The sequence below is a fragment of the Haliaeetus albicilla genome, chromosome 20 (genome assembly GCF_947461875.1).
Source record: "Haliaeetus albicilla chromosome 20, bHalAlb1.1, whole genome shotgun sequence".
Lineage (NCBI taxonomy): Eukaryota > Metazoa > Chordata > Aves > Accipitriformes > Accipitridae > Haliaeetus > Haliaeetus albicilla.
The window spans coordinates 6,067,039-6,092,631 of NC_091502.1; the positions used below are offsets into that span (position 1 = coordinate 6,067,039).

The 25,593-nt window shown below is 40.1% G+C and overlaps 1 protein-coding gene across 3 annotated transcripts in view; it reads left to right on the forward strand.

Annotated features, from left to right (window-relative positions):
• Positions 1-25,593, forward strand: part of ATP8A2 (ATPase phospholipid transporting 8A2) — a 353,567-nt gene that overhangs the window by 12,491 nt on the left and 315,483 nt on the right. Inside the window, exon 1 of one of the 3 annotated variants that reach the window (XM_069808118.1) lies at positions 17,148-17,237. The exons of the other annotated variants lie outside the window; for them this stretch is intronic. Within the exon in view, the coding sequence (XP_069664219.1) occupies positions 17,189-17,237 (49 nt within the window). The 5' untranslated portion in view covers positions 17,148-17,188. Of the gene's footprint in view, positions 1-17,147; positions 17,238-25,593 lie in introns of those variants that run through there. 3 annotated transcript variants of the gene reach the window in all.

Genomic DNA, 25,593 nt, shown 5'->3' on the forward strand with positions numbered 1-25,593 from the left:
AAAAAACTTTAAAAGAGGAGAAAGGAAGTAGAAAACTGCATCTGTAGAGGTTTTGGTAGGATAAGTTGTAGTATCTAGAAGGCTTGTCTTTTCTTTTAGCTTTGGAGTTCAGGTAAGTTTATTTTAGGGTTTGAGGGGAGGGAAGGTTGTATTTGTCAAAAAAATGTGTTTTTAATGTGTTCATCTCTAGTGCTCTGAGGTAGATACTGATTATCCTTACCTTTTTTTCATTTTCCTATGTGGAAAAGCTGAAAGCCTGTTTTCCTGATAGGAAGGTTTACTCACAAGTATAAAAAGAGTCTTGTGATAAGCAAAGTCTACTTCTGCTTTTACTGTAATGGTTTTGTTCTTTTTTCTGTGATTAGATACTGCTTGGTAAAAGTATAGGTAAAACTTAAACCTGAAGAACAAACAATTATAAAACTATATCAGAATAATGTCTTTTTGTAATACTGTGTTCCTGTTGCTGTTGTCATATGCACTTAAACTGTGGGATGTGAGCATTATAGTGGTGGTTCTTAACAACTGCATAGTAGGAGTTATGTTAAAGATGAAAGGTATACTTAATATGAGAGATTTCTTAAAATTTATTAGGGTGTAAGGCTGATTAGTGGTGAGGAACTGTTGTTTTAATAGTGAGCTCAATATTAAGATAGTAACTGAATGGAAGGGATTTCTTTCTGTCGAGTAGCTCTACTATTCACAGCAAAGTAGAACAGCTATGTGAAGATAATGTGGTAGTAATATTTTTGAAGATCTCTAAACACAGTATAGCAAACTAATGCTTACCAGCTGGGGACTTCTGCTCATATATGAGCAAATATCTTCTGTAATAGTTTGTGGAGGGAAGAGAAAGAAGGCTTTTAGGCTTTCAGAAAGAATTGCTATATGAAATTTGTACCCAGTAGTTATTTGAGAGAGCTGGTTGCTTGCTTTCGTCTTACATAAAAAAAAAAAAATATGTGAAGCTTATACTGGGAGTGGGAATTACTATATCCCTTTCAAAAAGTGTCTCTTCCTTCTTCATGAAGGAATGAGGAACTTGAGCAACCTGTTATCTAATCCAGGAATGGATACAGCTCAGCACTGTCTGAAACTCTGTCCTGAAGAGTTTAGAACTACTTTTTGGCTCTGCATCTTAAACCACTCCCAGCACTAAACAGAAGGAAAGAGAAGAGTAACTGAAGTCTAGCTGAAAAGACTTTCTTAGGAATGAAACAGCAATGCTCGCTGTACCTGGATGGATGCACTATCATTAGAAATTGAGTCAGTTAGGTGGTGATGCTCAGTTTTCAGCAGTGGTTGGTTGGTTTAGACTTTTTTCCTCTTCTCTGTAGGGCTACTTTTTATGAAAAACTTTTCCAGTACTTGCATATGAGTCATAAGCATAATTTCCTCTAAATCCACAGCAGCCTATGTAATACTAGATAATTAAATATTGAAAAGGTCTGTGATTCTTGTCTTTGCCCATTCTGGTAGCAGTTCCAATAAAATTCTGCCTATTGCAGACAGGTACTGGAATGTCTCTGAAGTGACAGATGGATACAGTACAAATGTACTTAATCCTCAGCAATTATGGAATAGGTCAAGCTGAATCCTGATCTCATAGAAAACAAACATTTAATGTTTTGGCAATGACAAGCCTTGCGTGAACCCCAGCAGGAGACCTGGATGGTCATAGCCCCAGCTGGTCTGGTTAGTGTAACTCTGCTGAAATCAAACTCGCTGTCACCAGTCTGCACCAGTTCAGGGTCTGATATATAAGCTTCCCAGAAAAATCTGTAGAAGTACCATAACACATCTTTTGGAGATCAAGCTGCTGAGACTATTATCTCTCTTTAGGAGGAAAAAAATCATAGGGCAAGAGAGGAAAGAATATTTCTGAAACTCAACCAGTATGGATGCTGCAGACAAGATAGCTGTTCCAGGAAGAATAACTAGCATAAGAAGGCTTACTAGGTTGGGATTTCTCTAATAAAAATACCCTTTTGGGGAAAACTTCTCCAGCTATGCTTATAGTATAGGACTTTAGCATAACAGTAGTGGGTGGATAAATAGTAATTATTACTGCAGCATTAAAGTAATTGGTAATTGTTATTTTTCATATAATGTGCTTCGAAGGGCAAAGGAAGGATCCACATGAGGTTCTAGCTCAGTAAGCTTTCTTCTCATCCCTGACCTGATCTTCTGACTGAGGCTTTAGAGCAGAGATAAGACTGGCTGATACCGCAAAACCTGTAAGCCTCTCTTATCTGTCAGTAGTGCTCTTTGCCTTCAGGGGACAGGCAGAGGCATGTGATGGCAGCTTTTCTCTTGTCCTTGGTTAAACATAGAACTGCTGTTGGATTTTCTGTTTTGGAAGTCTGTTTATACATCCATTAAACTAAAAATAAACCTGCCCTACACTGAAGATTTTTATTAAGTTCACAAGTCTGTCCTGAGCTTTGTGCAGATGTATGTCTTTGTTAAGCTGCCTTAAACATTAGCTGTGTTCTGGTTTTGGCAGTCCTTGGTGATACAGATCACTTAGAAGCTACATGAGAGGCTCTGCACTAGATTCTTGATCTGGTGCTCAAGGCTGGGAGTACAGGAACTACTCTTCTAGGTGCAAATAGAAGCCTGAAATGCAGACACCCACTCCTCTACCCCCTTGCTGTAACTCTTCTCTTGGGGAGGTGGTGGTTTCAATCTAGCCTCCAAATTCTCTGGAAACTGCCAGGTGGTGGGGACGGCTGTTAATTCTCACATCAGCTTAGCTACTCCTGGTTTAAGGTGCCTTAAAAGGAAGAAAATGTCTGTTAGTGCCGGAAAATGCATCTCTGATGAATGTGCTATCTCTCTGGATGCCCTATCCATGTTGTGATGGTGATGTAGGATAGCAGAGTCACTCTGCAATGTATCTGTTGTTACTCCCAGAGCTCTGAAATAGTTAGCCTGAGGTTTATTTCTTCTTCCTGCTGTTAATAGTCAATGCCATGTTGTCGACTCTGCACAGAGGATGGCATTTCTTGTTTCTCTTGCTGGAGCAGAGTGATGGGTCTGCTTGGGTTATGTTCATAGCTCTGGGATTCAGCGCAGTCCTGTACATGCATGTAAGTGTTCCTTCCACTATGCTGGGATCGCTGAGCAGTCCTTGGACTGAACGTGGAGGGCTAAAATATTCTGTCTGATTAACAAGACAGTATTAATCTTGTTTCTGCATTATGTCAAACTTCAACATAGTTAGTAGGTATTACATTAGAAAAATTAGTATAAGAGTTAAATAAGAGCAATAGCCTAATTTTATTAGTTGTTACAAAGACACTACTTTCTGCAAGGCATTTGGCTGCTGCATGAGATAGCTGAAAGTATATTGCAATTAGTGAGAATGAATTGGTTGCCAATTTCCTTTTTTGAATGGTTCCATTAACAGTCCCACTAATGGTTGTAGTGAACCTTTAATGAATACAATAAACCACATGACCCACATGAGCCTGCATGGCTTAGTACATGGTGTGTTCTGTAATGGTACCACGTAGTCAGGTTTTCCATCTGATTTACTGAGTACTTCATTAACAACTTGGTATGATTTTTATTTAAAAAATGTTGCCTCAGTGAGGATAATAGACTATAACTTCATTTTTTTTCCCCAGTATTTCTTTCCTATCTACTTTGTTCTGTGTTAAGCACACTTGAAGAAAGGTGAAAGTAGCAGAGTAGTAAGGATAGAGGGGATTAATAATGTGCTGTTCTTAGTTTAACACACAATCCTCAGAACTTGTAGTATGATGCTGGAGCACCCCCTTGGGTAGGATCAGTGTCTCACAGAGGCATTTTGGTGGCTTGCGCAAGCAGTGAAACCCCTTAGCATTGCAGACAGGATCTGTTCCATGCCCATTCAAAGGCATCTCTGTGTATCCAACATGACTACTCGGACACATAAGCCTGTACTGAATAGCAGGTCCTTCATCTAACAGAGGCAGGATGAGGTAAAATTAGGTCTTGCTTCTGCAATAGCTGAGCCACAATGAACTTTAGAAGGTCCTAGTCTCTTCGTCCTGCAAGTGATCCTTCCCTCTTGTTTTCTGCATTACATGTGACACAGCTGCCAAGCAGAGAGAAGTGGTTTGAAGGACTGCTGGGAGGGAACACTGTGGCTGACTGCTTAATCAGTACCCATCTGTCAGTCCTGGGTGATTGAACAGTTCTTCCTGATAACTTCTGGATCAGTCGTGGTAGTCTTTCTCCCCCTGCCCCTTGGAAAAGAAGGGATATATGGATTTGAAACCCTGGGGTTCAAGGGAGGTTGTTCAAACCTTAGTTCCCTACTTTGTAGTCAGATGTCGCCTTGAAGAGGCTGTGTTGTGTGGCGTATTGGCATGCTCAGGGTATGCCCACATGGTCATGCTATTTAAATGTGTTTTCCTCAAGATTGGTGTTCTGCTAACATCCTGTAGAGCATGAACTGATGGGTTTTGGGATGTTGCGTTGCTGTTTTGGACGAATGTGTGGGTAAAAGATGAGACATTTAGGGGATTTCATAGGGGTGAGTTGGGAGTTGCCCTCAAGAGTGCTGAGGGAGCCCCACTGTCTTTGAGAGCTGGTTCCACTTTGTGCAGGGCCATTCCCTTACCGTGCCATAGCTCAGGTCAGCATTCAAGATGTGGCTCTGTCTCAGCTGTCAGTAGTGCTGGTAAGGAAACAGGGTTCAGTAAGACATGGCTGGCTTGCTGCTGGTTGAGCCCTTTCCAGTGACAGCAGTTGACAGTGTTGGAGTTGTGCTTTTGCAATAGGATCTGTCACAAAATGCAGAGGGACCTGCATTGGTTAGGTTGGCATTAGGGCTGCAGTCTGCTGTGTTTTGTTATTAACTGTTAAAAGTCACCCCAATACAGTTATCACCTATGTCTGATTAGGGCAAGATATTCATCCTTGTGTCTGCATAATAGATGAGATGCTTTGAAGACACAGTGCTGCTTTTAATGTGCTCTTCTGCTGAGCTCTTACACAACACCTCTGCACAGGTGTACAAAAGTGAGAAGAGAATAAACATGACTTCCTGAACTAATTGTTGTTTTCCCAGTGCTCTTAAAATTTAATAAAGCAATGGGCTTGTCTTTGTAATCTGATTGCTGTTGGCTGATGGAAGTTTAGCAACTCTATTGATCGTGCCTGTTTGGTTTTAGCTACAGGACTCTTACTTCATGTGATTTAAGGGTAGGAGCAGTTCTGTCCATGTATCTCGCAGCTGCTGCATAGTGCTACCTAGTGAGCAAATGGCTGGTCTAAGCTGGTTGTGACAAATCCAATGAATTATCTGCAGCCTAGCTCATTAACCAAGTCTGAACAGTGAACATCGTGCTATTAGTATTGCTAGTGGCATATCTTGTGTGCTGTCCTTCATCTTGCCCTCCTGCTGCCTCTTGGTCAGTACTTAAGTTATGAGGGTATTTGCTAATGCCCTGCATGTGTAGAGCAGGTGTGCAGTGTAAATAACTAATAGGGCTTACATATTTCAAACAAGTCTAGTTAGTGCATGAGGGAAACTGAAGCTGAATGATAATAGAAAATATACAGTACTGGATTTTCATCTAATGCAAACCTGGATTTTGTTAGAGCTATTCTAGATCTCCTCTGTGGTAGCTGAAGCCAGCTTTCCCCAAGACTTGGTCAGACTGATTATCTGCAGTTGCCAGAACAGAGCTATCCCCACCTTACAGCCTGTTTGCCTGCTGTGGGTTCCTTCAATTTTTTTTTTTAAACAATTGTTGTTGATACGTAATGAGGATTGCTCATAAGGGAGTTCCTATGGATCCACTAATCATTAGAACTTCTTTCATGAGAAGTCTCAGGGCTGCATTAAACCTGTCTTGAGAACCTGTAGGGAAAAGGCTGTGCTTGGTCTCGGTGCTTACAGCGATAGCATATCATCTTTGAATCCTTAACTTCTCAGTTAGATGTTGGTCAAAGGCCATAAGTTCAGCCACAGGGCTTTGTTAGGCAAGAATTGCTAAGTGATGCAGTTCCCTTTTGGGTTAGTGCATGTGTGGCCTTTTAAAAAGTTTTAAAAGGCATTTTTGTACAGTGTTTCAGCTGGTAAATGAGTTCTCTTCTGGCCTGTTAGAAGGCAGCAGTCCCAGGCATAGGCCAAGTGCTACTGCCACAGGGTATGAGGAATGCATTTCTTTGCTTTATCCTGTGACTTTAGGAAGACTTTTTAAAATGTTTTTTTCCCCCTTTAGAGCAATCTAGCATTCTTGCCTCTAGAAATAAAAAATGAGCTAAATCAACTCTATAGCATTGTTAGTGCTGTGTTAATATAAGTGCAAACAAATGCAAGAAGCTGTACTGGCTTCAGGCTACTTAAACCAAACTAAAATTATCTTAACATGGTGAATACTTGACTTTTGTTGGTGTTTACTCTAGAGGATATTAAGAGTAAAAGGATGGAAGAAAAATGCCTGTTCTTTTTATTGATAGTACTACATTGTTTGCAAGTACTTCATCTTCTTTATCTATGTCAATATTTTAGCTTTCTACAGTAGAAAGCCTGTTTAACATGGAAGCAACTGCATTGATAACATTGAGACGAAAGCATTGATAACTGGATTGCAAGGATTATCAATTAATAGTCATGCTTCTTTAGCTTGTGTTTTCGTGGCCCAAGTTAGTAGTAGAGCACAAGCTAGGTGTCAGGATATTAGTTCACAAAAAATGAAAATAGTTCACTACAACTATTCACTATTACTTTCAGATAATAGATGTATATAGGCATTGCTCCTGTTTATTTAAAGGCTGGGTTTCTGCGCATTGTTTTTTATGTTAATTGGAGGGGAGATTGAGTTGGGATGAAAGTGAGTGAGATGTTGGTTGTCCTGCTAGTGAAATCTAAGACCCAGTTTGTTTTTGCTGGAAGTTGTCACCCCCCTCCCCGAAGTGTTTGTAAATCAGTATTTAACGAACTGTTTTCTGGTAGTCCTGGATGTTTTTGTGGAAGTTACAGTCATAGATTACTTCAACTGACAAAGCTGTATTTCTGGTATACATAGCAGGGGTGGTCTTGCTGCGCAAGTACAAAAGCAGCTTTGGAGTTGCAACTAGGTCCTGTGTTTTGTCCTATCATATGCTGGCAACACTGTGGATGTGGACGTGTTTACAGTGAGAATAGATGTGATCCTGCATCTCCTTTATTTCAATGCTGAAAGACTGTTCTGGAGTACTTGGAGAACAGAGGTTCACTCTGTGATAACTGTTCATGTCTGCCTCTGAGTTTTTCCAGCCACTAGTATGGGAATATGAGTGACTGTTATGTTCTTTCATCTTTTCTATAAAGATAAAATTGATGGGTTTTGCATTAATTTTGACTGTGGTTACTTGATGAATAATTCTTTATGGAGAGGAAAGCACTTTGTAAATGTCAAGGGGACTTGCTGTAGGTAGTACCAATATAATCTAGGAAGAAATGTAGCTTTGTGAAAGCTTGTTCTCTCTTCCTTTGCATGCCAGGTATCTTAGAAAATGCATTTTTTTAAGATGATCTCTGCATTTGAGTGTGTGTAGATGGGACAATGTTTAGAACTCTACCACAAGAAGCCTCTAAGGATGCATAACTACATAGTGAGTGGTAAGCAAGCAGCACAAATTTGGTGGTAGATGAACAAGAGTCTTGTTGTTATCTTCAAAATTTACTTAATTTTATGGTTCACTTCTGTTTAACTGGGAATAGTTGTGAAAAATCATACTTCAGCAAGATGCTCTTATTTCACACAAGCTGTAGGGGCTTCAGGCCACAGTGCTGTCTCTATTTTGGGACTTGCTGTGCTCCTTTGCTGTAAACCTTGAGATTGAGGCCTGAAGTCAAATTCTTGAGATGAATTAATGTTTCGGTATGTTCCTGGATTTCTGACCAGAGATGTCAACAACTTGGAGAACTAAGTTCTTGAAACGTGGAAACTTTTCCAAGCTGCAGTCAATTTTTTTTTTTAATTTGAAAATTACTGGCTGAAGCGTGTACTGGAGAAGCAAAAGCCCTTCCTTCCATATGCTAAGTCAGTGAAGCTGCATTTTATGCTTTTGAGCCACCTCTGGTTTATGGGACAATGGTATTGCTCTCCACATCTGCTGTGCTTGGGGAGTCTAACAGGAAAGCCAGGACTGCTTTCCTGTCAGCATGGGGAGTGGGGATGTGCAAAATGTTTCTGCATAGTTGTTCTCAGTTATACTGTGGCAATTTCTATTTGTAGAAGGCCCACAGGGTTTTTGCTTTCTTACCAGCAGAATTCACGATGGCATCAGGTTTCTTCTTCTGGGATGTGTGTACTAGGTATCTGGGTAAATGAACTGAGTGTTGGTCTCTGGAACAAAAGGAGATTAGGGAAAAGAGATCTTGCTCTGAGAAGTCATAGCTATTGCATAAAACTATGGAAACCATATTTTCTTTATCACATCTACAGCTTTTGGTTATCAGATTGGACTGCTTTGTTTAGATAGCAAAGAGCCCCAGGTAGTGGCTGAAGGGAAAACTTCATGCAGGAAGGTAAGTGGAATTGAAATAGGGGAAAAGGATGGTATACGACTACAGCAAAAGATATGAACTGTGAGAAATGAGACAGTCTAGGTCTCTTTCCAGCATGAACTTGGCAGTTTTGGGTACAGTCAGAATTCTCACTCTGTGGGGCAAAAGTGGTTTGTAAAGAGGGAGGCTTAATTGGGACTGTTAAGAGTATAGCTTGTTTTGCCCAGTAAAGAGAAGCTTGTGGCGCAGGAGCTGGCTTCAATTGTGCCTGTTTGTTTTAAACCCCTTTATTTTCAAAAGTTGTGATAGTATGTTTTGTGACAACCTTGAATACAAAACTAGTTTGCAGGCATTTTTTCTCCTATAGAATGCAGCTGCAAAGGCTGCAGGGGAGCAGAAAAGCTGACTTTCAGTCAGGTCTGCTGTAAGACTGATCTGAAACACAGATTGCTAGCAGATGGGACCAACTATCTTAATGCTAGTCAAGGAATGCCTCACAAAACAGGAGGTCGCTCAACCTGGCTGTCTTTTAAGGCTCCACTTTGCAGTGGGAAAAAAAAGCACTTGCAATTTCATTTCTTCCTCTCACCTTTTGAAAAGAAAGCAGTATTTGAAGTAATTTTTGCAGAGAAGAGGAATAGAGGAAGGTCTCCTTTAGAGGGTGTTGCAGTTCCAAAACCAGCACAGAGTGTTATAGATTGTGATGAACCTCACGTTTACTGATTTTTATATATTATATTTAAATAAAAGTAATAGATACGTAGAAAGTCAAGTTCTCTGTAGATCCTATGGCAATATGGGCTTTGGTGCACAATTATGGAATCAAGAATGTTAGTTATACTTTTTTCCCATTAAAATTCCATAAACATGAATTGACTCACTCATCACTGGAGACCTTAATCTTACTCAAATAACATTATAGCACAGAATAAGAGGTTGGAAATTGATTTTTCTTGTTTGTACTCCATGTGTTTGCATGCACGTGCTTCCTATTTCCTGACTCTGAGGCATGCTATCAGCAGCTTGGAGATGATCTGATAAAAATTAACTGGAAACTGAAAGTTCACTTACTAAATTATTAGAGGTTACACTATGGTCTCCCTAGCTGCTGAGCTGCTCTGAGAATTAATTCCCTTCCCAGTGTTTGGTAGAGAACATGAATCTTTGATTATACAAGCTAGGGAAATATACTTAAAAGAGAACCTACAGCTACTGTTTCATTATTAACAAATGCCTGTTAGAAGAATTGTCTTCCTGACCCTGCAGGCAGTTCTAGACACATCTGTCAATGTTTGCTATCATGAAAACATAAAACTGGTGCTCAATGCAAGTGTTACCTCAGGATTCTTTTGAACAGGTGCTTTATACAAATCTTCAAGGGATAAATCCTGGAGGGGGGGCAAAGAGCAGGTTTCTGAACTTGAACAAAATCCAGCTAAGAACAAAGAAACAGAAATTGGTTATGGCTGAACTTTTGGCTAGAAAATACTCTCAAATGGAAGTGGCTGTAGCAGTTACTACCCTGCTCATTACCTACATTTGAAAAGTTGATTTCATGATTGGGAAAACTGAGCTTGAACCAGTGGGGTTTGATACACCAGTAAAATGATCTTAAATAGCTTGAATATACTGTGTGACAAACTGATGGTACAAGAGCTGTGTTTTCAATGTTCAACCACTGTGTCCTTTGAACAGCAGCCTCAGGGTGAAGGGATTAAATCTTTTAATTAGATGCTACCCCCACCAGTCTGATGTGTTTTGAGTCACCATGCTAAAGCTTTTTAACCTTTTAGCATGAAATAGCAGGTAAGTTAATACTGGGTGGGATGGTGAGGTGTAATGGGTGGAAAACTTCTCAGTTCATCCGAGCAAAACTCCCATGAGCTTCAGTGATACTGACTCTATTTTGAAATTACTCAAACACAGGCTTTCTAACTTAGTGTTTAAACACTAAATGACATATTTCTGTTGTAAGGTACTAAGAATCTGAATTGTTATATAACAAATACAATTTATGCCTAAGTATAGCTGCAAAGGACTATGTTCAAGACTTTAGAAATCATTAGCTGCTACAAGACTTGAGTAATTGTTAATTGGTGTGGTTTGTGGCCAGTACTCATTAAGTCACCAGAGCAGGAACAAATGCACTTAAGCCAGTTGTGGTATTTGGTTTCTGGCTTGTAGTCCTTCTCATTGGCTTGCCATAAACCTGGCCTATATATTTACTTGCCTTCCACTTTGCAGTACAAAAAATGAAGAGATATTTGCTTTATTTCTCATTAATTTGTTGGAACTTTTTAAGTTTTTAACCACTTGCAGAGTTCTGAGCTATGCTTGTGGCTGTGGGCGCTGCACTGGCTTTCAGTGCTATGCTGTGTTTATCTTTGCCTGTCCCACTGGTAGATATACATTAAGCAGTCACTTTGTGTGGAATGAAGGTGCTATAGGTGCTCAGCACACAGTGAAGTGATCACGTATTTGAGGGCGTAGGCACAGGAGTGGCTTAAAATCTGAACTTAAATAGTGTTAAGCAGTTCAAACTTCTCTACTGTGTCTTATTCTTTGAGGAGCACAAATCTCTTGCTGTCTACAGAAGGAAGATCTCTTTTTACTAGCACTCCTAGCAGTGAATGTGATGTTGAACTGTGTCAAAAATATATTTCTGGCCTCCAGAAGTATTTGCATTTCACAAATAAAAATGAAAGCATGAAGATGCAGTAGAAAACCTCTTTAAAAAAAGATGACATCCTGGTGCTCGGCCTGTGTCTTTAGATCAGTCTCTGCAGCCATCGGTCCCTAGGATATGCTCACCACTTGGACTCCAGGACTTTGTTAGCTTGATTAGTTGCTAAGAAAGAAACTTCATCATAGTAAAACTGTATTATATTGAGAGTAGATTGTTAAAGAGAGAATAGTTGGTAGTTGAACGATATGCTTTGAAAGAGGCTTGCATAAAACTAACTTGAAACAACTCTGTTCAGCTGTGGCCTGTGCTCTTGCTAGATGTGTAGGGACCTGTCAGAACTTGAGAGATTAAGACGTAAGCCTTATCCTTAAACTGAAGATTTTCCACAGTGCTCCACTCAAAATCATTTATCCACTTTTGTTCTGGAGCTGTAAGTATGATGGGAAAGGGCCAGGGCTAACTACTAGGGCAGGGGTGTTGTGTCTAGACAAGCTGCTATTCAGGGTCCCTGACAAACAGCCTCATTTTTGCTCATACGTGCTTTGACCAGCAGTAGTAGTAATTAGGGCCCCTATTTCACTATCGGGCCAGCATGTTTAGATACCTTCCTAACACGCAATGCCCTTGAAGATTCATTTTGGCACAGTAAGACACTGAAGGTAATATCCTTCAAGAAAAACTTAAATTAAGCAAGTAAGAAAAAATTATTTTCAAGTTTTAAAAAAAAAGATGTTAACTCTGGCTATGTACATATGTGCAGTTGGACTGCAGTTTTGCTTTGTAATTCTTTAACAATTTTTTTTCTCCTTTGGAGACTTGGAACTGTAGGAGCGAGTAGATGTAGACTTGAAAATCCAGAATGTATGGAAGACTGACAGAAATCCCATATTTAACTTCAAATTATGTTATAATAAGGACGGCTGCAAAGCTTTGAAAATCATTCTGCTTAGTACTGTTGAGAAGTCTTATCACTGGTAGTATACAGTTCTGTGCAATGTGAGGTTATGTTAGAAATGCATAGTAACTGTGCAGTGGCATTAGGGGATGGGAGCGATGCCTACAGTTTCATGTCTTTGATGGAGTCAGCTGTCAGCACAGCTACACAAGTGCGAGAGGAGTGGAAGTTTGAATGCAGAACTAGTGGCAGCAGTACTGCTGTTAAGTGCAGTGATGTCTGCTCTAGGAGGTTTGGCCCGTGGGGCCAAAAAGGAGCTGATGCAGGCTCTTCTGGGGAGTGTAGGCGACCTTAGTGATCAAAATCTGGGAGATGGCAGATGGGGAGGGGAGGAGGCTTGTGTTCTGCCTGATTAAGAATCACCCTTTAAATGTTTGTCTGTTCTGGTCAGTAATATAATGGTAGAAGATATATTTAAAAAAAAAAGTGTATCCCCAAAGGGTATGGAATAATTACTAAGGGATGTAATTGGGCTTGTAGGGAACAAAGGCCAGGGAAGGCTTAAGACTTGCATGAATTCTTGGGAACCCAGAGAGTTCAGAAGTGAATTAAGTGCTGTTGGTGAAATCTGTTAATTAAAGGCCAATTCAGTAATAAAATACTTAATGGTATCTGTGACTCAAAGAATAGCTCAGTTTTATGAATGGTGATATACTGATCTCAGAGGCAAGAATGCTGGAAATGAGCGAGAAGGGTCTGGTGCCTGTTACATGAAGAAGTTCTCCTGTGCTCCACAGCTCCAACTCTGACCATAGCCAGCTGTGCCTAACGCCCTGGCTGCAAAAAAGGAAACCTCTGGTGGTGACTGGGTGTGCTGAGACTGAATGAACACTTTGGGAATTAGGCGGTTAGAGATTTCCTTGTGATGTGCTAATGTTGGTGACTATCTAAAATATTTGCTGTTAGCTGGTATTTCCTTATAAGTGATTTAGCTGTGCATTGCTGGCTTATCCTAATGTTCATCCTGATAATCAGAACTACACAAGATGATGAAAATCACAGGGTGACTTGAGGAACAGATATAAGTAATACTACAACTGGCCTGGTGTTCAGTCACTCTTTACAGTTGTCAGTAGGTTTGTTCAAGGGTGAGCGGTTTCCTTGAAGAAATGGGGTAAGGAATTTCCTGTCTTTCTGTTCTGTTTGTAAGTTTGTGGTGTTAATCAAGTCCTTCGTTAGTGTGCATATAGGAGTGGGATACTTGGTGAATACTAAACTGGCAAAAAACTGTTAGGGAAGTGTACACAAAAAAAATGAAACTTAACTTTCAAGTCTGTTGTTATTCTAGAATAAATGTTGGACTCAATCACTTGTACTTTGAATGTTCTCACTAAGCTTGATGCAAAACCATCTATTACATCAGGGCTGAACTTTATCTTCAGCATTAAAGCAAATTCCATGTGCTTGCAGCTTTCATGCTATTTCTGATTGGCCTAATGTTGAGCCTCCACCTCACTTTCAAGGTAGCATGTGGGGAGATGAACCTGCACTGCAGAACAATCAAGCTGCGATTTGCAGGCAATCCTGAAAATGTGACCTGTGTTTACTGTAAAGGGTCAGGGGTGAAAAGATGAAGTTTTTAAAAGAACAAAACCAAACCTCAAACCCTGTTGTGGTACCACGCAGGCTGCTTGCTCACTCCCACTCCTCCCAGTGGGATGGGGAGGAGAATTGGGGGGGGAGTAAAACTTGTGGGTTGAGATAAGAATGATTTAATAACTAAAATAAAATGTAATACAAACAATAATATAATAATTGTAATGAAAAGGAATATAATAATAATTTTAAAAAAAGAAACAAGAAAAAAACCAGGTGACACATAATGCAGTTGCTCACCACCTGCTGACTGATGCCCAAGCAGTGATCCACCCTTCCTAGCCAACTCCCCCCTAGTTTATATACTGAGCATGGTGTTCTATGGTATGGAATATCCCTTTGGCTAGTTTGGGTTAGCTGTCCTGGCTATGTTCCCTCCCAGCTCCTTGTATACCTGTTCAGTCAGCAGAGCATGGGAAACTGAAAAATCCTTAACTTAATTGTTGCTAAGTAGCACTTATGCTAAAACATCAGTGTGTGTTTGATGTTATTCTCACACTAAATTGAAAATGCACTGTACCAGCTACTAAGAAGAAAATTAACTCTAGCCCAGCTGAAACCAGGACAAAACCCAAGACTGTGAACATCATGATGCCTAAAAAAAAAAAAGTTTTGCGATGTTTTGATGTCTGACTTTTTTTTTTGTCAATGCCTGGAGCTGCCAATATGGAGCTGCTGGTACTCAGTATTATGTGTAGAAGTGTTTCCAATAATAAAAAGCAGTACTGATACAAGGCAGTACACAGTTGATAGTAAATATGCCAACAGTACTGACCTAAAATGCCTCCTACTGGTTCGAGTGTAGTGTGAACATGGCTTATGTATGTTCTACTTGCTCTGAGAAATGCATAGAGGGGTCTGCACAAGCCACTTAAGGATATATGAAGCTGTAGGGTCAGGCAAGTTCGGAGAGAATTTGAACTTTGCTTGATGAAAAGTACTTTGTAATTTGGGTGGAGGAATGTGTTTTTTATCTTGTACAATTTTGGAATAGTCACAAAAATCCTGGGGGTTCATGCTAAGTATGTGTTGTGAGATACTTTTGTTTTATTGATGTGTTTATAAACAATGTGTAACAAGTTCATACTTGGCTTCAGGACAACAAAATAAAACTAATCAATATAGAAATTGTCATGATAGCAAGGTTAAGTCAGTGTCTCTACCCCCCCCTCCACTGAGTATACTTGAAATGTCTATTACATCTGTCAAGGAAAAAATACACTATCTTGAAAAATTTGAAGTTATGGTATCAGTGCAGTGTAAGTGTTTAGATGAGGCTTTTTGTCTTTGAAAAGAAATAATGAAGTTGAGAGTGATCTGATTGTATCCTAGTATAATCCCTTATTTTGATCAAGGACTCTTCATAGCAGATTTCTGTCGTAAATGTATAGCTCGGGCTTACTGATCCAAAGGGGACTTCTTGTCTGGTGCGTGTGTGTAAGTTACCAAGTTTGGAAAGATCTGAGGGGGGCTTTTTTGGGGAGCATGCAGTACAAAGCCACAGTACTTTTTATGGAAGTATAATTTGTGTGGTGCTTTAATCTAGAATGACGTTAGGCAGATGTTACCCAGACCATGCATTACGGCAGCAGCTGAGCCTCTGAAATAAGGTGGATTCAGGGGTGGCTGTGGTGAGGTGGTAGAGGGTAAGAGGAGCCCAGGACAGAAAGCAATCGATACCTTGCCAGACTGATTCTGGGCCTGGCCAGCCTGGTGCTATTGGCTTACTGGTCTCTGGATGTGGTAACAGTGCTTTTGCTGTCAGATCTTGCTGGCCTGGAGAAGGTGAGATAAGCAGTTTTGATTCAAGACAGATCATTCATATGACCTATAACAGGGAGTTGCTAATCTAGGCTAGCCCAGTCGGATGGTGAGCTTCTACTGGTTTTAGCAAGAGAAACAGAGTATAGCTTTATGCAGAGGACAAACGGATACAATACTGTCTGCTCATGGATTCATCTGTGTAGGGAATAGATAATGTTCTCTAACATTGTTCTCAGATGTTTTCCTCATGCATTATGCAACATGCTTCCCTAATGAAAGCTGGATGAGAGCAACTAAAATTTTGAGTTACCTTCCTCTCCTGAGGAAAAAGCACTTACTTGTAGCTAGCAGTGTCTTCCATGGCTTCCTGTCATTGTCTTGCTCATAAATAATTGATACCTTTTACATGCTTATCTCTTACCAACCTTAGTTGTGCCAATTGCCAGGTGATGTTCTGACTTTCTGCTCCACCCAGCTTCCCCTTGGTGTTAAGAGATAGGCTTGATAGACCCCTCTCAGCTGGAGCCTGGCTTTGCACAGGCGTAAACAGAACTAAACTCTGAAGTTGGAGGTGTAATGTTAGTGTGCTGGTAGCTTCACAGAGACTGAACTGACCAGGCTGCAGTTGGTGGTTAACATCCAGTGGTGGTTCTTGCCTTCTTTCCCTGCTAATGCGGTCTGGCTTTCTCAGAGCACACAGCTGTCCTAGCATAACTGTACTCCCTTGCTAAAAACAGCACACAGCTGTCCTAGCATAACTGTATTCCCTTGCTAAAAATAGCTGATGTATCACTGAGGTGAGCCTGGTGACCACAGGGAAATGTTCTGCAGATCCAATACTTCATTGGGATGGTAACTTCAGATACTGTCCAGGAAGTCAAATCCTTGCCACCTCCTATGGCTGTCTTCTGAGGCTTTAAGCAGGCTGCTGATGTTTCCTTTTCTATTCCCCATCCAAAAAGCAAGCAAATAGTGTGGAGGGGGGCAATGGGATGGAGGACCCTGCAAAGCTGCTATAAGGGCCATATAAGTAGATGTGACTCTAAAGAGAGGCTCATACTGCTGGGGTTGTTACAGGTGAAAAGAAAATGAAAGCGACCCTTTCCTTTCTTAAAGGAGAGGGATTTTTTAGTTGAAGTGATGGCTGAATTCATTTTTAACCTTTTTATTTGAGAGCCAAAATACTTTGCCATTAAACCTGTTCAGGGGCAAGGGAAAGTAAGTTTAAAAAATAATCCTTTATGCCTGCAGAGAAGAATGGATCTCATGACCCGTAACATCACAGACAGCATGTCCAGCGGGAACAGAACTTGATTTCTACTGTATCTTTCTACTAGGATTTTGCTTGAGAAATTGTACTTTGAAACCCAGTATGGAGGGTCAGAGTCCACGAACTTGGCAGGTGGTTGTTTCAACTGCTGAAATACAGGATGATGCTCAATTTCCCTTTTTTTGCTGACACGTATTAGAATTGTTCCAGTGAAAGCCATAGCTGTCTGTGCATGGGTATACACAGGCACCTACTGCACACTTTCCTTCTGTGAATCCAATGCGGGGCAGTTTGAAAGTGCAAACATATATTTCACAGATTACCATGGGGATCACTTTAATCAGCTCTGAGACCTGCTAATGCTGTAGAGATCTTTGAAGGACTACTGCTGTTTTCGTCTTTGTGCACCCAGTGCGAGAAGGAATGAACATCATGTCTCTGTGCCGTCGCTGGAAGAGATGCTTCTGTCTAGGTAACTGTACAATGGGCAGCTGCTTTTTGTTGTGCATTACACTGAACTGTGGGTGGACAGAATTAACAACAGCAGCTTTGGGAATGCTTTAGAGTAAAAGGTCAGTATGTATTCAGTAAGTCTTTCTAATCTATTGTTGGCTAGAAACCAGAGTTACAGGCCTCTGGGCTTTTAGTAGAATACAGATAACTTTACATCATGAGCGTATAAATGGGGAAACATTTCTTTTTCTTATTTAAATTGTTCTCTTGGAAGTCAAGATCAGCTGTGCTTGCAGCTGATATGCTTAAAGCTGTTAGTAAATTGTTATAGGAACAGATGCATTACAGAAATGAAAAAGAGCACTTGTGTGCAAGAATACTAATAGAATTATGATGTGCCAAAGATATTTTTAGCTTGAACCAATATTAATACAGGGAAGCAAGCCTCAAAGGTGGGAGGAGAGAAGGCTGTAACTGCTCTCTTCTAAGGATTAGCTGTGACTGTCAGTTGTGCTAAGGAGAGTTCTGATGGCAGTTTTTTGAAATATTCTACTAATCACCTAACAGATCCATTATGCTTGATAGTTATGTACATGGCCCTCAAATAGGATTACTGGTCATGGTTATCCAAGGTGTATCTGACAAAAGTGCTAGAATTCCAGGGTCTTCCTTGAGCAGTGGGATTATTTAGAAGAGAGATGTTTATTCTTGTTTGAATTATAAGAATCCAGTTTAGCTGTAACTTCTGCCACCTCATGTTCACTTTTAAAAATTGCTTTAATAATCAAGTCTCTGATAAATTCCAGGAACTGCAAATAATGATAGTGGAAGAAGGGAGTAGAATTGCCATTATGCTTTGTCAAATGCAATGGTTTCTAAGTTAAACTAAGTTTTCCTTTGTATAGGAAGATTCCTTGAGCTGAGAATTTGAAAGGAACTTCTTAGTTAACTTACCTTCATCTTGGAGGGTGCAAGTGCATGCAGAACAGACACAGTATGTGTTTTCATGTGTTTGCACAGTGGAATTTGCATTTACACTGTTGCCTTGCTTATAAAACGCTTCTAAGTTACTGTTAAATAAGGAGCTCTAAAACCAGTGTCCTCCAAACTGTCTCAAATGCTGAAGATTTGTTCAGTGCTTTCTTATGTGTACAAATGTGTTCTCAGCTTGACTGGTAGTTTGTAGGCCATGCTAATCCAGGAGCTTAAAAAAAAAAAGTAAAAAGAGCAGTGAAATGCTGATGTATGACATCACCAATAGGTGAGCAGAAATATAGTTCTCCAAAGTCTTAAAACTGTGTAACGCCAAACAGGGAACACCAGTGCTTGGTATATCAGGTTCTCACAGAATCAATGCCTCCATTGCCTCCTTCAAAGCTGCCTTACTGCTGCTTCTTATGGGGCTTAAGTTATGTGCTGTTAGTTGGAAAAAAATGCTGACAGATTTATTGTAGGATACCTTGCTGCCTTTATAGTATTTGCTGAGTTGTTGGAAACCTGGGGCATATGGAACTCATAGGTGGTTTTCAGAGTTGAATCTGAGTTTGAGAAATGCCAGTTGTTCAGACTGGCTCTTAGAAAACCTGTTGCACATGAAGGGTTTGGTTTTGGATTGGCCTTGAAGGGTTTCAGGGACAGGTTGGGAGGCTCCTCTGGTTCACTGGAGCTGCAGTACTTTCTTGCCTATTTAAAGTTCTGATGTTGAACAGTAGCTGCTGAAGCTGAGCATTCAACTTTGTGTTAGGCTACTAGATCTAATTTATCTGCTACCTGAAACTTGTTTTTTCAGGCCCCAGGTCTATCTATCACTGATTCTCATAAATAAGACACAACATTGTATACTGGAAAAAAAACCTGCTTGAAGTCCAGGTTATGGTGACAAGCTGCTAGCAAATACACAAGTGAGTTTGGAGAACAAAGAGTCGAATGGGAGTGAAGCTTCCAGAATTGCCACTTTGTCCAATGCAGTATGCAAACTTAAAACTGACAACAAACCACTTGTTTTAACTGGTGTTAATTACTAGTGCCCCTAATGTTTTTGTAAACTCAGTTTCGAAGCTGGGGCAGGGGAAGAAGGGACGAACTTCTTTTTACTTAGTGATACAGGTTCAGCCTTGGAATTTAGCTGATAGGCATGGCTACGAAGCATGAGGCAGCATAAGAATAGATTATGTTTGTCTCATGCAGCTTTATTAGCTCAGCGTTACCAGCAGAAGCTGCTTGTTTTTGACATTAAGTAAGCAGGTACAAAATTACTTTGGAGATGGAGAGGAGCTATTTTAGGCAAAGTGCTATTCCGCTCGTGGTCCCACTGAGGCTGCATATGAGGCTTGTTAGAGGGAACAGAAACATCAGGCCTTTATTTTGCCATTGAAAGAAGCAAAAAGAAATGGCACAAAGTAGACCTGAACTCAGACCACAGGCAACCTTAGGCACCTTTGCTTTCCCATACCTGAGTGTTCTGCCAATTCATTTTTGCTTTGAATAGTGTGGTTGTCCACTCTTCATACAGAAGGAAGTGAATTTTATTGGGTGGACCTGCTTCTTATCCCTTGCTGCAGTAAAAGTTCTGTCTCTTGAAATACACAGTATTTGTGCATGATCATGCATCTGAATCTTCTCTGTGTATAGTTCACAGTAAACTGTATGCTCTGCTCCTGCAGTAGCATAATCCTGGTTGCTGCTTCTTAGTTCTCTGAAGTGTCTCTAGCATTCTGCTAGGAATCTGTTCAGTTTGTCAGTGAACATTTAGCTGCTTCATGCAAATCAAATTGGGCATATGCATCAAAATCCAGGCTCCAGCTGTCTCTGTGGCATGCAATTCTATTCACAATCTGATTGAGGCTGTTCTTCAAAACAAGCTGTGTTTTGTGCCTTGAACTTCTTGGAGTTAAGAACTTTCTAGTTTGTAATTTAAGATTATTCAAAAAAGACCTTTTTCAGTGATGCCAAATTTAGCTTAAATCGGGGATAAACACATGAAAGAAGCGACTTAACTTCACAAGGCATATACTATTCCTGTTCAGGCTTACATTAACAGGGCCAAGCAAAAGGAGTTCTTGTTCTCGTTTCTGTGATCTCAAGAGTTGCTTCTGTATTGGCTAAGGCTACAAGAAGTCTTTCACAAATGTGTGCGCTTCTAGTCACCTACTGTAAGTGAGAGCTACTGACACTGTGTGTCTATTAACCTGATTGATCAATCAGGTTATTAACTAGTGATCTACCTAGACTGTGAGTATCTCTGCATCTATCATGACAGTGCAGTTCTTCTGCACATCAGTCCTCCTTGGATTGACCAGTATATCCAAGCTTTTCTTTTGGCTTAGCTGAGCTCCCAATTTATAGCAGCACTTTTTGCACTGATCCCTGAAGTGCACTGTTAGGTGTTTGTATTGTAGGATTTTCAACATTTGTATGTTCCTGAGGACTGGATGAATGTGTGTCTTTAAGACTGACACTTGTAAGCTGCATGTAGGTCTCCAAAGTAAGCAAGCCCAAACCAGTGGCCACTTACCTGTCTTGTGTTTTTGACTGATTAAATGAAACTGTCACCAAAATTGGTCTCAGAGTAGGTTGACAAATGACCACTTCTCCAGCATGACCACTTCTTCCTGCATGGCAGCTTCTCTCGCCGAACAATTCACTGACTACTGTTATAGGCAACTACTCGTGAATTTTAAGCAGCTTCTGAAATCAATGAACACTATCACATTGGCTAACTTTCCTGCCCAACAATATCCTTCTTAGTCTTGTTAATTTTGATAATCTATACATGTTGCATGGCTATGAAGAGAAAAGAAGTTACAGACCTGTGTTGTCTTAATTTCCCTTGTGATATCTGAGCTTGATTGATGACAACTTTTGCCTTGTGTCTTGGAGTTCAGAAAATAAGCTTCCTTTGCTCAGCCCTCTGTCATGCTTCGGAAGCTTTATTTACTCATAATATCCTTTTGGGGGCTACTGTCTTCATCTGAGTCTCAGTTTCTTTATTGGTCTGAAAAAAATTCCTATCTTCAAATCTCATTTTATGCTGTATATAAAATAGCTTTTCTTCCTTGCTGTGCATCTCTAAAATATCTGTTACGTGGGTATGGATGTCTTTTTGTGTTCTTACCTGAACAGAGGGGTTATCTGAGAGCTTTTAATTCCCCCTGTCCCAAGTTTGACTTGCAGTAGGACTGTTCCGTAGTAGTCTCAAATTGCTTGACCTGAACACAAGGTTTTTCTACTATAGCTTTAGCTGTTAACAGATGTAAATTCAGGTCAGCTTTTAGGAATAAGATTTTGTGGAAGAGCTCTAATCTGATGCTCTTCTGCTCACTCAGTATCCTGGTAGTTTTGCTGGACTATGCAACTACCTAAAAATAAAAATGAAACCCCAAAACAACAATAACAGACATTTGGAGAATGTACCTACAGTGTCAGAACTGAGTTCACTTCCAACTTTTGTGTTTTATATTGTCTCTAGCCTGGAAGAAAAACAGTACCTTTGCTGGCACTGCATATAATGCTGCTTGTGTGTGTATTAGTGCACAAGCTGGTAGCTGGAGGGGCTTGATCTGAGTAGTCACCCAATTACTGAAATGCTAACGCAGACATTTAACTGTACTAATTTGTTGTCCAATTTGTTAGCATTGCATGGTGGCAAGCATTTAATCTTATTAGTGTTAAGGGCCCATTGCAAGGTTCCTAATGCCTGGAATGATTCAGATGGAGGGATAGCTCTTGCTTCCAGTGTCACCAGCATTTCATGATGGTACTCTGAAGGTTGTGTACATGTGTTCTGCCATGTATTGTCTATGTTGTAGCTAGCAACCATCTTCTGTCACTAGAATTTGTCACGGCCTCCTTGTTATCCTGGACGGAAGCACTGAATGTTAGTATTCAAGTCTAAAAAGACTTCAACTGCTTATGCATAGCCCTCGTGTTAGCAGAACTGACACCATTACCTTTTCAGGTAACTCTTTGCCCTCTAACCTGATTAGACACTAATAGAAGCTCAGTGCTACTGAAGTCCTAGGCTAAAATACAGAGTACTTTACTGTCCACTCCTTTTTCCTACATACCATTTGCATTCCTGTTGAGATCTTACACTTGTTACTCTCACATGTAGAAGGTTGTTTTTAGTAAATAGCCTGTACAGAAGTTCTGGTTGGCCTCAAACCCCAAGGAACTCCCTTGGGAAAGCTGAGGAAAGGTATCCTCTTCCCCTCTGCTTTATAACTGCCTATTAAAATTGACGAGATTGATCATGTCTCCATGATCAGTTAATTGAATACCAGACTTAACTGTACCTGCTGAAAGCTTGAAGTTCCTTAAAGATGTATGGTAGTAACATCCATGATGCTGTTTACAGAACTTAAACAGCCTAAAGTAAAACAGATACAAAAATACCACCTACTAAATACATATATTACTTAGCAGTATTTTTTTTTTTTTTTTTTTAGAAAATAGCTTCTTTTCTTGATGCAACTTGCTTTACTGCTAAGGTACAGGGTAAATGTCATCTGGGCAGGAATACCGTGCCATGTTTCCTTCTCCTTTAGCAAATGAAAGACCCATTATCTCTCCAATAACTTCAAGTAGAGCAGCTCTTGCATAATTCTTGAGAGAAGTGAGAAATGTTTTGCAACTGCAGCATTAACTTCAAGGCTGTTGCTATTATGAACCCTGGTACTTGCATGCGGATGATCTAAGGACATCTTACTTTGCAGGACATGTATCTACGAAGAAGGAAGCATGTTTAAAATTACTCTTGATAATAGAAGAGCTAGAAAATAAAAGCTTCACTGCGAATTATTCTAGAGCTTCCTTTCTTCCGACTTGAGCATGTCGGAACGTTTGCCTATGATGTTACACTGTTGAACACTGTAGAAAGTTTCTAAATTCTAAAAAAGAAAACCTTAATGCTGTTCATCAAGTTTTTTCACATGACTTGGTTATAACTCAAGCTTAAGGTATCCCAGTCCTGGTGGGAGCAAAGTTTTCCTGGAGGACCTGGTAGCTGAGTTCATGCCCTGCGTGTCCTGTGAGAGCATGCTGTGCTCTGCCTGTTTGAACTCTTACCTTTATGCACTTTTAGATTCACTTTCAAGTGCATTTCTGTTGAACCATGAAGGCAGCTAATGAAATAGCACAAGAAATAATGTATTTTGGATAAAATCAACTCGCTTAACCAAGCTTCAAAGTCACTGTTTATATATGAACTTGTTGAGAATTCTCAACTGCAGAACTTCTCATTTGGTGTCATCTTTGGTAGTTGGTTTGTGAAGGTAATGCTGTGAAAAGGACATTATCCCAAGACAGTGATGGTGAGTCACTGAATCTGGGGTGGCTCCTTAAGAGCAAACTTTGTATTTCAGTGCAGGCAAAAGTCCAAACTTGTCTGCCACCTCTCTAAATATGGGTCTTCTCTGATGTTCAATTTGCTAACTCTTTATTTGAGACTAAGCTTATAACAATAACATCAAATGACAAAGTTTGGAGGCTTTTGGTGAGGTTTTCTTTTTCACTCTGAGGAAATCTGTCTTTCAAATGTCTCTTAATTGAAAAATGCCCCTTAATACAGTTGGGGGGACACAAGGAACTCACTATGGCTACTTAAACTTTGACTTGTGACTGTCTAAGCTTAGAATCACAGAATAGTTGAGGTTAGAAAAGACCTCTAAACACCATAGTCCAACTCTGCTGAAGTGGGGTCAGCTTCTTTAGCTCAGTGTCCTTTCTTCTAGGTCCCAGTCCTGCAAGCAGTTTGCAAAATCAATAGGATGATTCTTGGCTGTGACCCTTCTATTGCTTTAGGTTCTAAACTTGACATGATGAAGCCTGTCTGGTGAAGTTCTCCATTATAAACCTGCTGTTTCTCATAGCTTGTTGCTTTGCTGTCTTGGTGAGGTGCTTAATTGCTCTATGATCACTTGTTCTTAAAAATGGAACACATGTTAGAGCAATCAAGCACCTCACCAAGACAGACTGAAGTAGTAACTAGCTGGCTAATCTACTTCAGAGAGAAGTGATACAATTTCAGTAAGAGTTCTCTTGTGACTCCTGACAGTTGGCAAGCATCCCAAGTGACTCATCTTTAAAAACACTACAGAATTCACAACGCTGTATTTACTCAATCATAGAGAAGCTATGATTATTACTGAGCAGACATTAAGGAGACAGATATATATGGAAAATGTCATCTTTGCAGGCCCAGTGAAGTAAGAGTACTAAATTATAATTTGTTGCTTTTCAAGTGATAACAAATGCAATGTGAATTTGTCAGGGCATCAAGGCTGGCTTCTCTTAATGATGAGAGAAAGCTATAAAATCTCTATTTTTGTCAGCTTTAATCCTATCTTTTTTAGAAAATCAACTTGTTAAATAGTGTGAAGCAAGAGCCTTGAAGAAACGAATGGGCTCTATAAAAGAGAGTTTATAGCTCAAGTCTGACTCATGGAACTTGTAAAGCACAGTAGGAAACAGTATTAGACTCCTGCAGGAAGTGTCTCATGCATCAGAGTTGAAGCCAGATGTCTTGGACACTGTTTAAATCCTGTAAGGATCTAAGTGCCATAAAAACAGGTAGTAATCATAGTGTTTTACTCTAATAATTACATTGTTTTACTAGCTCTTTAGTACTTTCACAGAACACCTATAGATAGACTGGCTTGCAAGTATCCTGTGAGGGGTTTTTATGTCAGGTTCTCATTTACTTTTTGATGTTTTCTGCTCTACTCAAGCCACCTGAGACTTTTCAAGGTTTCTTTCCTGAAGATGAGTGGGAATAATCACTTAATGACATGTTTTCATTCTATTCCTGACAACTTTTGGCCAGTGCAAAAATCCTGCTTTCCCTTCTCCCTGAAGTACAACTTACCAAGCTGAGAGCAGAGTAGGTGGTGACACTGGCAATGGATTTTCATGATTTTGAGGGCAGGGGGAACACTGGGAAGAGGACTAGGAAAACCAACAGCAGAGCCCAGGGGATATGAGCTGAGCCAAATGACATCTCTAGCAAGTGAAGAGAGCTGCCCTACTGGCACACCAAAACCATGCTAGGTTATTCTTGCAGAATCAGCTCCCTTTTATGAAATTGTCCTGACTTCTGAACATTGTACTTGCAATGAATTTACATTCATCTATACACAGGATTTAAGTGTGAGATGATAGACATAAGATCAATGTAGTTAGAAGATCTAAAATCTGATGTAGCTAAACACACTAAATGAACAGGCTATGAGGTACAATGGTCTACCATTAATATGCTCCTTGAAGCATGAATAGTTTTATCCCAAATAAATTGCGTAGCAGTGGTCCAAGTCCTTGGGCAAATAAGAGAGAACATGCAGGTCTTCTGGGAGAGAAACCTTCCCAGAGTGAAAAGTTGG